We start from the raw sequence: 16,214 nt of genomic DNA, 5'->3' as shown, positions 1-16,214 counted from the left end.
GTGGGTCTACTGTTGTCTTAAATAATGAATAGGATATGGAGGCAGTCAGACTCACTGGACTAATATCCAGTGAGTATCCAATATCCTGGAAATCTGAGACTCAGACTAATAGGATTTAATAGTAGAATAGAGGGACATACGGGGTTCATTCATCGGCTCAAAGGAGACCCACGACTACGTCATTATCAGTGCGCGTGTGCAGCCCGCGCGCAAGCAGCCCAAAAGGCTTCGTTGAGTCCGGGCGGGCTAGTCGCTGTGACGGTATCTCAGTTGAAATGAGATTACCTGCCTTTACCGTCGATATTTTTGTCTAGCTAAGCCTTTTTGAACGCGGGAAGGTGGTGGCTACGTTCGAGCCGTGGACCCATGAAGCGAAGAGTATAATTTTGGCTGAAATTACTTCAGCAAATTTCCGGAGTTGGCTAGCCTATCACGCTAACAGAGCTGTATATGTTCCTGTCCGGCGTATTGCTAAGGAAGCACCACCCTCGCTTTGCTCAGCGTGAGGGGCTCACACTCTGCTCATCGGAGACCATTTCGCATTTAGAATGGCGAGCGCTGTGATCCAGCGAGTTATCTGCCTTTGCAATTACTTACAAGATCCTTACCATGTCGCCAGATTTCAGCAGCGTTGTGGCGTTAAAGGGACATTTCCTCGCAAATCACCCGAGACCGAGAAGGAGGCGGGCGAGCTGGAGCTGTCGCCTAACGGTGCGTGCATGAGACGGGGTCAGGAGGAGGGAGAGCAGGGAGTTAAAGGCCCTCAGCTTAGAAAGAGTGCAAATACAAGTGTAAGAAAGAGCGAAAACATACACGGCTCTCCCAATGGAGCAGCTGCGGTGTCTAGCACAGACACACCGGACGGAGAAAATGCAGGGCCAACCAAAAGCAGCTCTGGACTGTCTGATGCCCCCAGGCAGATCAGCAGCAGCACCGGTGGCAAAAAAGGAGACTCGAGGGGCAGGGTGAAGCCCCTCCGCAAGAACTCATTGACTGGTGATATTGGACAAGAGTTTATCATCGAGAATAAGTTCCTGTTCTATCTTTTCACCGTTGGGACTGAACTGGGCAATGAGATGTTCTTTATTGTTTTCTTCCCCTTCCTCATGTGGAATGTCGATGCCTATGTCACCCGGCAGGTCATCGTGGTGTGGGTCTGGGTTCTGTTTTTCGGACAGTCCACCAAAGATCTCGTTGGATGGACACGTCCAGCCTCCCCGCCCGTGGTTAAAGTGGAGGTCTTCTACAACTTTGAGTACAGCATGCCGTCTGTGCACGCCATGACCGGAACCTCTGTCCCTTTCTGCCTCTTTCTGCTCACTTACAACCGGTGGGAGGTATGCTTTGACTGCATGTCTTGCTTTGTGTCTCAGTCTTGTTTACTAGCTCATACCACTCAGGGGAAATGCCTGTCATTTATATTAGATGAGCATCTTTGATTATGAATGCAGACAGAAGACATATGATCAAACACTGAGATCCTGTTTTTATTTTTAAGAAATGTGTACAGCTCATTTACTACCACCACCACAGGGCCATTTTAATACCACCAGTCTAACCACGGGTAGTTACCATTGGTGAAAGAACTGTCATTAACTTAGATACCAGCAGACCTCAAAAAAGTAGTGTCTCCTGCTGGATTAGGTTCATTAGAAGTTCAGGGGTGCTAGAGGTGTCTAATCATACTTCTAGATGTGTTCATACATTATAAGGGTAATACATTTATGCAACTTGCCCAACCAGTGTGACCAATACAGTTATGAATGAGATCAACAGGAAGGTCAAGCACTTTCACTGGCCTGAGAGATGGCCTCTCACCTTGCTATCAGTGGAGCTTTTAAATAAAATACGTTGACTGTGACCTTCAGGTGCTTACCTGTCCCACATCACCACATCAACCGATTTTTTTCCCCTAAATTAACATTTTTGGAGGTGGTTTTCCTTTCACAGCCCTTTGATTCATGATGTACTGATGTATTTCTAAATAGTTGCATAACATGGGAAATCCACTTTCTCTCACCTTGTCCCTCATCTAAGAGTTTGTTGTACTATGTAAACATCATTAAAGTTTCAAAACGCTCTGCAGTCCATATATGGGAACTAAGCTGCGAAGGCAGCCCAGTTTGGATGAGTTGTTTTTGTGATGTTGCATTACATATCCACCTATTTAGGCTGCAGCAGTTTAGGCCTGCCTGTTCAGGCTGTATTAAAGCCTGCATTACTTTTTTGAATTGCAGCCAGTCAGAACAGAGGTCTTAGAGGCGCGTTAATAAAATAGCCTGTTCTGTCAAAAGGGATACAGAGAGGTTGTTAAGTAGTAGTGTAGAAATGAACTGTATTGTTGCATAAAATCACACAATAATAAAATGTACAGAAAATGTAAGGTTTGAGTCCTTAAAGCTCTCAAACATTACACTGGCAAAAAGTGATCGTTTTTCTTTGTTCCACATTAGAGTTTTTCTACGCAAAACATCCAAGTTGCAACGTTTACTTAATGATAGGCTTATTGTCCAGTTGTGCCACAATAGTAGTATTTTCAGTGCTGACCTACAGGTTGTACTAAAACTAAAACTGCCTCTGTGTCACAGCAGATGAGAAGAGAGAGCATATGCTGGGAAGGTGGTAGTTTGAGAACAGTGGGTGCTTTCTGATCTCCTGGACAACCTGCAGTCCGTGGAGTTGACAGAGTTCATAGTGGAGTGAGTAAAGGGTTCAATGAGTAAAGGGTAAATCTGACAGTGTTTGGAGGCAGACACTTTGTACTGATGCTGCTTGTAGATATGCAGGTGCCTTTAAGACTGCACTACCGTAACTATGTAATCTTAATGTGACCTTTGACCAAGAGATTTCAGAAAAATTACGCTGTACTGCATGTGCTGCTTTTCCTCTGGCATACTAACCGTATGACATGTTCCTTAAACATACAAACTGATCTTTGTTTATTTAATTACTTGAATTGTATAAAAATAAGTTAAAGCGATTCGAACGTCTCTATCCAACTGTTTGTCTCAGCAGAACCTAATAGAATAAAATTAGAGTAAGAATTTTATAAAGTAGTTAGAGTCAAATTCACTGTGCTGTTGAACATTTGCTTGGCAGTCTTAAATTGATTCCTCAGAAGAAGAAAGAATAGCAGTTGGGAAGTCTAAGCAAGGTAAACTTGCTTTGGCTTTCCAGGCTAGTAAATCCATGACCATGTAAAAGGCTGATGCCCGTTTTCAGTAGCCGTGGGCCAATATTTGATATTATGGAAAATCTTGTTAATTTAAATAAGTACCATGTGATGAATTTTTACCATTCTCTTTGTTCACTCACAATAGTTTATGGTTAGATCAAAATATACAGTAGAATAGACTGTGCATATTTATAGGCTAAACAAACAGAATATTGTGAAATAATTAAGTACTTGCATGCACACTTTGAACTCCACATATAAAGTTTATAAGATTACCAGTCTGACAAGGATTGCTGGGGACCAAGCAAATGAAACAAAGAAACTCCAGTGCATAAGATCTAATTTCTAGTAGAGAGTAAAGCGGTTATGCTTGCTCAGTGAATCTGCAAGCTATAGAGTGAAAATATAATCGATATTCAAACTAAATTTGAATGTCGCTGATATATTTAGAGTGAAAATTCTGTAGATGAGAGTCTGCAGAATGTAACAATCTATCATTCATGTACTTCTGTACAACACAAGAATAGCAGGATGTCAAGAACAATGGCGAAGGGTCATTGTTTCACCTTCTTTCTTTCTTTCTTTCTTTCTTTCCTTTTATTTTTGAAGCTCTTTTATTGATGTTCTGTGTAATTTCCCCATATGCAAATTTAATAACACTGTTTACCTCGAGCTCTTGGTCTAAAGAGTATGACTCTATGACACTGCAGTATAGCTGAGTTTTGCTGGGTAGATGGCAGATGGCACACCGGCCACCCACTGAAGTTTAGACTGGAGCAGGGAGTGGCACTGGTCAGCCTAACTGTGCCACCTGTTTTTGAATATCAATTTACACCAATGCCCACCATGCAGGCCTTGGCTCTGTTCATGCTGCTTTTACCACTGCAGTAATTAATGTTCTGAACTTGGATTTTAATACAGTATCTACTATTATCATTTCTCATAATAATTTATGATTGGCCACTTCTGGCCATGAATATAAGAGCAGAAATCACACAGCATTGCAAGAGACTGATTTAGGTAGGTATTCTAATAACATTACTTACTCGACTTCAAAAACTGGAGTAACAGTGGTCTAAGCCAAGGTTAGCTTTAATTTTGCCAGTGGGTGTGATGGCTTGAGCAGGAATTGATGACTACACCCCTGTGTGTAGTACAAGCTTTATTTTAGTCTACATGAAGAATCGTTTTTATAGATCTATGAGGTGCTGCTGATGACATTTTTCCCAAAACACAAATTTGTTCTGTCAACCTTATAATGTGACCCAAATCACAATACAAGCCTCACTATACAACATGACAGTAAAAACATAGCTGAATTGTTGGGTTTTTTGAGTTATGGATTTTCTGTCTCACAATAGTGGATCCCTTTTTACTGGGGTACATTGCCATAGCAACTTATGTTGCACACCTAAAGTGCTCTAGGGCAGGGAAATTTCAAGATTCATGAACAGTTCTTTGACTGAGCTTCTGACCTAACAGAGACTGACAAATATATTACTTTTTTATGTTGTTATGCTGTTTTTTTTGTTTTTTTTTAATTTTGTGATGTGTGTGACGTTAGTGACTATTGTTTTTGGAAGTGGAAGCAAATCATACAAATTGGATATTAACAATATATAGTAATTATTGCTCCTGTAAGAAATGACAGCTTTGCTTTTTACAGCTATGCATGCTTTCTACATATTTATGTAGATTTCCTTTTTTCATGTGCACCTGAACAAGGATTAATCATAATTTTAGATATCTAAACCTGATTTAAGGCAGAGAGCTGTTAACTGCTTTTGTAAAACGATTTTACCACTGTCCCATTTGTGAAGCTGAAACTTATTCAGTACCCTTGTCTCAGTCGAACTTTTGCTTTGTGAGACAGGCCATGGTTGTCTTAGTAATTTGCAAATCTAATGAATAATGCCTAGATGCATGCGCATTGCATTTACTGCATATGGCGTAGCTTCATAGTACAATAATAATAATTAAATATATTTTATGTTGTGAAAAGAAAAGTAATTTGACATGAAGATCATGATGCATTGCAACATTGATCATTTGAACACAGCAGTAGTCTGGGGCCGCACTTGTTATAGATCTGTCACAATCATGAAATTTAGCTGAGAATTAATTGTCATATGAATGTAGCACTTTGTAAGTATTTTTTGTTAAAAGTGAAAGAAATGGCGTAATTTAGGGTCAAGTGGAAAACAGCCAGCACCGTTGTGAGTCACCTTATAAAACGTGAAATAGTAATTTAAAAGTCAGTGACATTGAGTTTTTTGGACTGTGTCGTATGTCTTTACATATTCATATCACATGTATAGAGTCAAAACGGAAGTCTGGTTTGATGTTTAGATCTCAAACGCAAAATCAAGTTAACATTATACTGAGGAAGATATGATGACAGTAGTAGATAATTCTCTTGCATGTTTGGAAGACACATCCTTTGCTAAGATTTGATAAGTTCTCTTTTGATACACACTTGCAAAAGTCAAATTCATCCTCTTGGTGGGTTACAACACCTGCATAACAAAATGTTACTTCACATGTTGCGTGCAATTAGTCTTACATAGTGCAGCTTTAACAATTTCAATTTTTTTTTCTTCCCTGTGTGCAACTTTTAAAGTACAACCTTATCCTAAATAACCGTGATCAGCTCAAATAATTATGATCAGGCAATTATGATCATTAATGAAAAAACTGGAATAACGTTCACACATTTAATCTGGGAAAATGTGAAATATTTTTGCACCTCCTTTTTTACCCACCTGCCGAACTCCACCAAGCTTCAACAGTCTGTTGTTGTGAATGCAATCACTAACTCAGTAAAGCCTTGAGAAGAATAATATATTTTTATAAACAAAATGTAACATTTAAGTTATATAATATCTTACTCTCTCAAACTAGCTGTTCCTGTTTCTTGAGAATGTCTTTACTGTCAGACTGTTAAAAGTTCTTTCAACCAGCACAGTGTGGACGATCTTGTGACACTTTCAGGAAAACAGACTTGCTCTGTTGTTCCTTGTCCTATCGTTACTTCTGTGCACCCCTGGGAAGGCCAAAGCCTCTTTGGCTTTCATTTCCTCTTTGACGCATTTTACTTCGTAGTTCTGCTTAGATCAGTATGGCCTTGCTGAATAATCAGAAAAAGGCTTGCATCTGAACTTATTACTGTGATGTGAAATGTTTTTTCATAATGCATTTATGAAGCCCAAATTGTAAAGAGCTGGAATGTGAAATGTGTTTAAACAAGCAACCTATCAGCTTAGTACATTATGTGCATGATAGAAAGTAAACACTTAGTCCTATATGCTGTTGCTGAATAAACTTAGATGGGCCATAGTGTTTGAAAAGCAATAGCATGTTTTAATTAACTCATACTGTGTAATATCCTCATTAGCATTTCCATTTTCCCCTCTTTGTCTTTCTCACAGTACCCTTTCCTCTTTGGACTAAGTGTGGCCATAGGCTGGAGCTTCCTGGTATGCATAAGCAGAATCTACATGGGCATGCATTCTGTATTGGTAAGTAAAACATTCGGCACATACATTTGAAGTCCAGTGCATACATTTATAACACACAGTAACTTTTATATAGGCTGTTATAACATGACCTGACCTGTCTCGATACAACTTTTAAGGAGCGATGTCGTGACCAGCTGTTGATGAAACATTCAGCATTGCACCATTTTATTTTTGTTTAGGCTGTGTTTGTTTCCAGCTTTGCAAATGCACCAGGTCATGTTGACAGAGTAGATCTGTCAGCACTCAGGCTGTTTCCCAAACCAGGGTTAATATGACTGTGTGCTCCGTGACTCAGTCAAGACACTAATGCTTGCTAATGGAAAACGAACCAGTTTTAAATCAGTTTCTGGATTTGAAATAGTGCATGGAAGCAAACCACAAAGCAACAGATATAAAAGTACTGACTCAGAACTGTCTTATCTCCTCCACCTCCACATACGGTACCCCACTGGGTCAATGTGCATGCTCCCAAGCTAAAACTGTAGATTAATGAGTCATCATGGTTGACTCAGTGGTATCCAGGCTGTTGTGTTAACACAGCATTGATTTTGCTTAGTGTTTTTTGCAGTAGTTCTCTGATTGTTAGCTTGATGTCCCTTTTTGCGAGGGAACCAGAGGCAGTCAGTGCTTTGGCTATGTGTGAAATCAGTGATGCAGACAGGCAGCTGTGAGCACAGGCTGGCTGTTAGTCATCAGTACTGCACTGTAGCAGATGTTTAATGATGATGCGCTTGGCCTACGTTCGGTTTTGTTCTTGCAGTTGACGTATCTTCTTTTTATATACAGTCTGTGCCAATGAGAAGAACACTATTTAGGATGTTACATTTGAATGGGTTGCTGTCTTGCAGGAATGGTTCACAAAGAAATCAAATTTGCACAGTTTTCGCCTTACCCCAAACATACCTGCCAACTCTCTTTGGCAGAATTTTCTGCTTTAGTTTTGCGCTGGAACTGTGTGAGTATGTTGCTGTAAATGTGGATGTTTTGGTTGATCATTCTTTTAATATAAATTATTGCTAAATGTAATTTGTAGCTGTGACCACTAAATATAGCGTGATTTTTTTAGTATTTAATGTGTCCATGCTTGTGCTTTTATTACAGCTCCCATTGATTTTGGTAGACTTGGTAGTTTTTCAAAGAAATCTGTAGGCATATTTTCCCCCACCCACAAATTTAGACTCATCAGTCCATAAAGCCTCACTCTAGATCTCAAATATGCAGGTATGTCTAATGGCTTCTTGCGACCTACACATCCTTTCAGACCCATAGTGTTGAGTCGTCCTATCACAGTGGAAGGATGGACAGAAATGTGGGTTATTTTCAGATTTGAAGCAAGAGTGGGGCTTGATCATCTCCTGTCTCTCAAAAGGGAAAGCTTATAATACTGTTTAAGACACTCTGTACAGTTTTAAAGGTGCACTGCAGTCATTTATTAGACATATTAGTGTCCTTGTTTTGTAATTTATACTTTGAAGGTTAAAAACTAAGCGAAAAGCTAAATATGTTCTGAGAGAACGTACAGAAAGCTATTTGCCATTGGTTTTAAGCATGGAAGAGTTAAAGTTGCAGTAGGATGCACAAAAGTAAAGGGTGTACAAATTAAACATTGGAAGATGAATAACCAATCCATCCTTCTGCCTTGTACAGTTTTGCTGAAAGATTTCCAATCTTCTCAGCTAAATCAAATGGATAGAATAGTGGGTAACATTGCTCTGTACTCAGAAGTTTGAAGGTTTGATTCCCTGTTCAAGCAAGAAAGTCACTGTTACGTCAATAAGAGTATACACATATACAGCTATTCTAATAGGTGTAAAAGATTGACATGCCAGGCTATGTTCATCTACTGTTACATCTCTGGATAAGAGTACCTGATAAATAAAAATGTAAAATACACAAAATTTGTAAATGTATCTAGATTAGCTGCCTCATAGCTAGGTGAACTTAATCAGTGATCCATCTTTACAGTTTAAGACTAATGCTAACTACATTTCATATATGGAATATAGTGTAAACTGTATGAAATGCAACGTGACATGTAAATTGTTGCTGCAGTGATACTGGTACTGGCCACAGGGTGTTTCTATATCTATGCACCTCTAGTTTGAAGCGCTGTGTGATTTGTCAGAGAGAGTGAAGCAATCAGTACTCGCCACTTCTCTTCAATTATGGCCATTATCAGAAAAGAACTTTCTGGTACTGAGCCACTGGTTGCATTACAAAATTATACTCAGAAAAGTTTCACAGACTTTTAGGACCATCAGTGTTTTGGCAACTCTTGATTACATATTCTAAAGGTGTCCAAGCTACCGTTAAAGATCTGTCAGGTTTATCAGATTCTACTTTCCCCTTTCAGTGTTGTCAACTCCTCAGTAAGGAAAGTAGCTATTGGCTGTCCTAAAAGTCACTAGAAGTCGCCAAATGACGTCATCACCTAATTTGCATTATTGTCCATTTGCGTGTATTTGAAGCTGTAGAATAAAGGAATAACGTTGTGGGAGACAAAAAAGTAAAAAACACCCTAAATGTGTTAGAACTACAAATGAACTCTGAATGAACTTTTTCTGTTGATTCTTTTTTTTTTTTTTGCCTTTGAAATAGGCCGTCACTTCTCAAAATAACTTCATGACTTCAATGCTTTGTCTAGACCCACATTACATAAATCATTTTTACGTAAATTACATAAATCAATTTTGTCCTTTAAATGTAAGCATATCAAATTTAATCAAAAGATTGTTATGTGGGGTGGAACTGCTACTCTACATTCAACCCTCCTTCTTTATCCGGGCTTGGAACCGGCAAAGTGACCTTAAAATAGATGCTTGGGTTTATAGTTTTTTTTTTTCTTTCTATTTTTTAATATATTTTTAAAATTTAGGGGGCGGGATCAGCGGCTTTGGGCATGTGCAGTTCGTGTGCACTGTGGCCGTGTAGCGGTGTGGGTTTAACTGTGAGACTGAGCACTGAGTGTTGTGGCACGGGGCTCACGGCAGCACCCGCTGCTTGCTGAGGACAGTAACTGAAGAACATGTGTGTTCACCTCCAAAAGTCTCCAGTAACACCAGAAAAAGTCGCTAGATTTGTCGCTCTTCGCTTTAAAAAAAAAAAAAAAGTCACTAGAGGGGTCTGAAAAGTCGCTAAATATAGTGTCAAAGTCGCTAAGTTGGCAACACGGCCCCCTTTGACTCTTTTTCTGCACATTAAGTGAAAAATTGTCTTTCTCTGGCTACTGCTGTGATAAGAGTTCATGAGGCCCACCTTGTCAGCAGATTCTGACTGATTATCCTTCTGTCTTGTACAGTTTTGTTTACCCCACTGTGAGCATATTGCTTGAACATAATTGGCATCAGGTAATAATGGGCCCTCAGGTGTTGAAGGTCATTTTTTAATCTCCTGCAAACCTTGAGCACACATCACACTAGATCTGACAGCAGGAGTGAACCGGTGAGTCATACTTTTTACAGCAGACAGGATCAGAACAGTGCCAAAGCTGCTAAAGCTCATCTTAACATGATGTCACAGGAAACAGGAAAGAGCGAGCGAGATGATGAACATTAGTTTAGAGTAAGGCAGATAAAAATAAACTGATGTTAGAAGGGGAGAAATGGAACCCACATGAAGAGGAAGACCAGATTGCCTTCAGAGAACGAAAAACAGGAAGTTGGTATGACAGGCAGATAATTACTTCAGGAACTGGCAGGAACTATGTTTATATTCAACATTTGCTCCCAGCTCAGACCAGGGAAACGGACCTCATACAAAACAGGCATTTGCATGAATTGTTTGTGGTCCTAGAGTCTGCGACTCAGTGGTGAACACTTAAAAATAAAAGTTCCTAAATTGTTCTGTGGCTTTGATGTACGGTTCTAGGAAAAATCTTTTTTGTTTGTCGTAGAAGAGCATGCAGAGGTTCTTCAAACTTTAAAAAGGTTCTTTACACTATACTTCTCATTCTTTAAAGAATCCATCTGCTGATTCTTTGAAGAGCCAAAAGTGTTTCATGTATAGCATCGATCCAATGAAATCTTTTTTGACACTGTTATTTTTATGTATACTCAAGTTTAGAAAAATTATATTGGAATCACTTTTCCTCATAATATTTGTGATTAAGTGGTAACAATGCAGGTTTAAATACTCTAAACTAGACACCAAAGTTAGTTTTGGATGCTTTAGTATTTCCAGTATTTTGTTAATAATGAGTAAATGAGAGAAATAAAATACTATAATTCTCTATTTATAAAAATAAAAATATCTCCAGCCAGTCATTTTGGAGTAATGTTAGCCTCTGTTAGTCATTCTGGATACATTTAAATGCCTTTTTGTGTTATTTCTCATTTGCAATCATATAAACTTATGAAGCTAAGCAGGACTAGTAAATGAGTGATTATATACATTTATGTGCCGCCGTACGTTGATTCCAAAATTTTGAATGTTGCTTTATAATGACAGCTGTTTACAGGAATTGTTCAGTTGATTTTAAGTGTGGTGTGACCAGAGGAATGAGTACACCAAGGGATCACACAGTGGTTCGTTTGTATTTTGGCTGTGACCATTATTGTTATGTCAGAAAGTGGGGAGTTTTGAGGGTGAAGGGGAGGGAGGAATGAAAGGAAAGTAAGGCAACTGTGTGTAGTGTGGTCTCTCTGGCATTTGTGGAATCTCACACCCAACAGAGAAGTGATTTGAAAATAGTCATGTATGCTAAAGCTATACCAGTGTACTCCACACACACACGAGGGCTGAGATGTGTTTGCAGCCAAGTCTGTCAGTCTCTACTGCCAGATCCTTTTGGCACTCTCTATTTAGACTGAATCCTGTCTGCCAGATGCTTTTTTTCCCTTTTTTATTATTGTTTTTTTTTTTAGTTGTTATGGTTACATTGAACTCTCAGCAAGGAGCTTCCAGCACCTAGCGCTGATGTAAATGTTGGTCACCTTGTGCCTCACTGATTCATTTTACTGTAAATTATCTGGACATCCTGTTCGTTCTAAGCAAACAAGCTGCTTTCATACTGATTTTTCATCTCCCTAGCTGTGCAAGCTAAATGCTGACAACAACCTTCCACATACTCTAATACAGTGTGTGTTTTTATAGAATTACTTTACAAAGCTAATTTGTGGTGCTGCAGTGAGGTAGTTCTTTTTTTTTTTTTTTTTTTAATTTCAGTTGATGAAGAATCTTTGTGTGAGTAGAGGCGGGCAATGTTGTTCCATCCTGACGTAATCCGGTCAAGGTCATTAATGTCATTAGGTACTGTTTAGTTACAGAGGAAGAACGTTTTGGTGGAACATCAAATCATTTAACAGCTTATTTCATATTAATCTTTATTTCATGGAGTAAAATTAGCAAACTTGAGTCAATGGAACAGGGTCTTTGATGCCAGGCAGACCGGGTTGGCAGGTGGACCACCACCACACGGTAACATTAACTATCCTAGTGGTTACAATAAAAATTCTGACAAAATCTGATTTGATGCAATTAGTTCCATATTTGTTAAAAGTAAAATTTGTTACAGATTTGTAAAAAAAAATATCTCTGAGGAGAGTGGCCACTCAGGCCGCAGACTATTTATTTTTAGCGGCCCAAATATGAAAACGTTTGGTCAGGGGCACCAGACAGTAGGCAGTGCTTACTCCTAGAGCAGGAATTCAGTCTTCTGACTGTAGGGTGAAACCTTACACATCTATGCCACAGGGGAACCTCTTTTAAGGAAGTATATGTGGTTAGCTGACTTATGTGGTGGAAACATTGAGGATACCTTGGTACACTCAGAAAAGATCATTGTGATGTCAACCTGAAATCGATTTTTTTTTTCAATTATTCATTGATTAATTCATTTGTTCGTTTTCCCACACTTCACTGACCCGGCACTTGTGTCTTTCAGGAGGTGATCGTGGGCTTCCTCTACAGCTTGTTGATCCTGGCTGCCTTTCATCCTGTGCTGGACGTCATCGACACATTCTATCTGTCCAGCAGCTCTGCTCCTCTGGTCATCCTGCTGCTGCATGTTGGCCTGGCCCTCGTGGCTTTCTCCCTGGACTCCTGGAGCACATCACGGGGGGACACAGCTCAGGCTCTGGCCACTGGAGCAGGAGGTGCTTTAGCTTGCCACCTGAACCACCAGCTAGGCCTGCAGCCAGACCCTCCACTATCTTCCCTGCCCCTGAAACTGCCCGTTATTGACAGAGCTCTGCTGGGACGCTCGCTTCTGCGGCTTCTGGTGGGCGTGACCGTGCTGCTAGCCGTGCGAGCGGTCATGAAGGCCGTGGCTATCCCGCTAGCTTGCCGGCTTTTTGGTGTGCCCTCTGACGACGTGCGTAAGGCCCGGCAGAACGCTAATGTGGAACTGACCTATCGCTTCCTGGTGTACGGCACGGTGGCTTTCTGCTGTGTCTTCCTGGTGCCACTCTTCTTTGACTACCTGAACCTTTCCTGAAGAAGCGGTTCAGCTTCTGTGTTAGCCAGTAATACATCATCAGTTCCTCTCTGCCAATGCTCCATACTTAATTAAGGCTTGGATTTGGTCCATTTTAATCAGAATGTTTTCTTTGGGATGAGCTAATTTCCAAGCTTCTAGTGCAAGGCAAAGAAACCACTAAAGCAAATGAATTTTGTTTTGAAAGTATTAAAAGTATGTTAATTCATAATAATTTAATTTAATTTTTTATTTTGTTATTTTTTTTGCTTAACATTGTTATTTTGCTTTAATTTTTAAACTACTAAATTTTTATTGGTGTCAATGTGTTTGCTAGATCCATGACATTAGTATTAGATCAGGTTTCTGATTTGCACCTCTCTAAAATAAGAATGATGGACTGGTCATCAGCAGAAGATTTATCTCCTACCTCTGAGGCCTATAAAGTAGTCCTGACCTTCAGATTGAGGTGTGCAGAAATCCATAAGATCAACTACAATATAACGCAGCCCGTGTCTTTGACGTGTGGCTGTAAAAGACCCAGGCGACAGAACGGAACTCGGCAATGTTTCTGACAGGCGAAATCTACTCTGTTCACAACATTCAGCTTTGTGATGTGTGGATCCTGTTTGTTTGATCTCCACCCATCTCCTCAACGGCCATACTACCTACACCCATCCTGCACCATTGTGTTCTCCCTCTTTGTTAACAATATGTTGGCCTCTTTCCCACTAAATTGAGCACAAGCACTTTTACTTCTGCCTGTCTATGTTGAACTTGTATATACAAACATATACAGGGCTGATGGCTTGCCCCTCAAGGCCTTGCTTATATTATCTCCTGGTCCTAGCTCTTTCGTGCAGCTTGTTTAATCCTCTAAGCAGCCAAGCACAGAGATGGGAATTGAGTGTTTTGATGAACAGAGTTTGTTACAAGCTGGCCTGGGTGGTCATTCAGAAAAAGTGTGTGTAGTGCTTCTTAAACTCCAGTTTTATTGCCATTGTTTAGTTTACTTTGCATCTCACAATAAGCGGTAAAGTGTTGAGGGAACTATGGGAGGAGGTCTTCCTGTTGGAATGAATGCTGCATGCATGACCTCATATAGATGGCCGTTCATTTAGTGTGGACAGATATGGATTCTGAAAGCCAACCAAGAAATGTGTTGCTCCAAAGATATGGTTGTAGTTTACAGTAGTTAAACATACTTCATACACTGTTTTTACATAGGTTAAAGCAGACCCATTATCTAAAGGGGTTGCGTTTTCTTCACAGTTTTATAAAGTTGTTTAAATTACCTGTAAGTACAGGGCAAAAGGGTCTGGATTATGTGGCAGTTTATGGCTTTGTGTGGCTATTATGATGCTTAGCAGCTGGACAAATAGTGATTGAATACTCCATACTGCAGTGCAGTGTATTCCACATATTCCCTCAGCCATGTAGAAGGTGCAGTCATGAGCAGAAAAGCACAGGCAGTTTAACTTATATCTGGACTTGCCAGTGTTTGATCAGAAGTATTAACATGTCAGAGTAAAACCGTAGGTTAGGGAAGAGTCTTCATTGTCTCAGTCCATGTAAGTGTTTTGAAATTTCCATAAATTATAAAAAGTGTGTTGTTTGTTTTTCCAGGTTATTATTAAGCCAATGTCTCTTTGCTGAATCTGTAGCATGTAGTTACTTCATGCTATCATTTAAACTGAGTTTCCCTGTACTTAGAATTCCCAAACCACAAACATCTGGCACACACCTTTTGACTTCTATTTAGAAATGCACAATGTATCAAAGGCAAATATATTATTTGCAAAAAAATTAAAAATGCAGTTATTTTTAAAGGAAAGAAATAATGGACAAGAATTGAAACCAGCAACTTGGTGTCTCATTTCTAGATTGTGCATGCACTGAAACATGTCATTGCTGTTGGATCAAAACGTCTTAACTCTGTTTTTTAAATATCATTCGAAGTCTGCTACCATTTACACTTCATGATGAATGAATTAAAAGAAATTGTCAATTTGTCAAATCAAAGTTTATTTATAAAGCGCTTTATATGACAGGTGTCCTCACAAAGCAACTTTACAGATAAAAAAAATCATTAAAATTTACGACATTTTGGAGATTCAAGGGTTTTCTGACCGAGTTGATATGCAGAAGCATGTATATTTATCAGTGAAGGGAATTTCACTTCTTCTAGACCCCAAAGCTGTGTCTGTAGCACCCTTTCCTGTAACCCCTGCTGACCACCAATCATGTAACTTGATGAATAATGACATAAAACCAGCTTTCATCCCAAAATGGATTTTAGTTTGTTCGATAATGGATAAAAAAACGAACACATTTCATTTTTATGATAGTGTTATATATTTATACACCTTTTTAAATTAATTCTCCAATTTTATTTTAGCTGTTTTACTAAAGACAAGTTCATGTTGTGTTGCGAGTGAAATATTCTCTATAGGCTAATATTGTTCAGGACTGATGGCTCAGCGGGGCATTTTAACGTTCGATTATGAAGTTAAATAGTATATATTTAAAGCGGTGACAGTTCATAGGCTATATGAAGCAGATAAACCTAGTAGCCTGCTATCTGTGTGTTCAGGTCTCAGTGTGTGCCACTATGCTGTGGCAAAAAGTGAAGACGTGCTCCACTTCACTTTGAATGTCAAGGAAAGGAACTTATAGGTAACACTTTACTTTTGTGTGAATGTTTTTTACCGTGTTTTTTTGTGATGACTCATCTAAAGTCTTTTACAGTAGAGTATGTCATGATGAACTTGAACATTGTTGTGGTCAGTTAATTACATATTCTTCTTTATTTTTAAGAATGATCTGTTCACCTTCTGTTTTTAATGGCTTTGGATAAAAGGGTCTGCTAAATAATGTAAAATATCTCTGTAATGTAAAACAAATGTATTAGCTAATGTACACTGGTCAGGCATAACGTTATGACCACCTCCTTGTTTCTACGCTCATTGTCCATTTTCTCAGCTCCACTTACTATATAGGTGCACTTTGTAGTTCTACAATTACAGACTGTAGTCCATCTGTTTCTCTGCATACTTTGTTAGCCCCTTTTACCCTGTTCTTCAGTGGTCAGGACCCCCATGGACCTCAC

General features: G+C 39.3%; 1 protein-coding gene across 1 annotated transcript; it reads left to right on the top strand.

The window, feature by feature from the left end:
• The first annotated feature begins 202 nt into the window (after nucleotides 1–202).
• si:ch211-212g7.6 (sphingosine-1-phosphate phosphatase 1) lies at nucleotides 203–15,872 on the top strand. The gene is made up of 3 exons (XM_017710488.2): nucleotides 203–1,337; nucleotides 6,604–6,693; nucleotides 12,575–15,872. The coding sequence occupies exons 1-3, from the start codon at nucleotides 549–551 to the stop codon at nucleotides 13,124–13,126; spliced, it is 1,431 nt and encodes a 476-aa protein (XP_017565977.1). The 5' UTR covers nucleotides 203–548; the 3' UTR covers nucleotides 13,127–15,872.
• The last annotated feature ends 342 nt before the right edge of the window (nucleotides 15,873–16,214 follow it).

This window comes from Pygocentrus nattereri, chromosome 4 (assembly GCF_015220715.1).
Source record: "Pygocentrus nattereri isolate fPygNat1 chromosome 4, fPygNat1.pri, whole genome shotgun sequence".
Classification (NCBI taxonomy): domain Eukaryota; kingdom Metazoa; phylum Chordata; class Actinopteri; order Characiformes; family Serrasalmidae; genus Pygocentrus; species Pygocentrus nattereri.
This window is presented reverse-complemented; position numbering and strand designations above follow the sequence as displayed.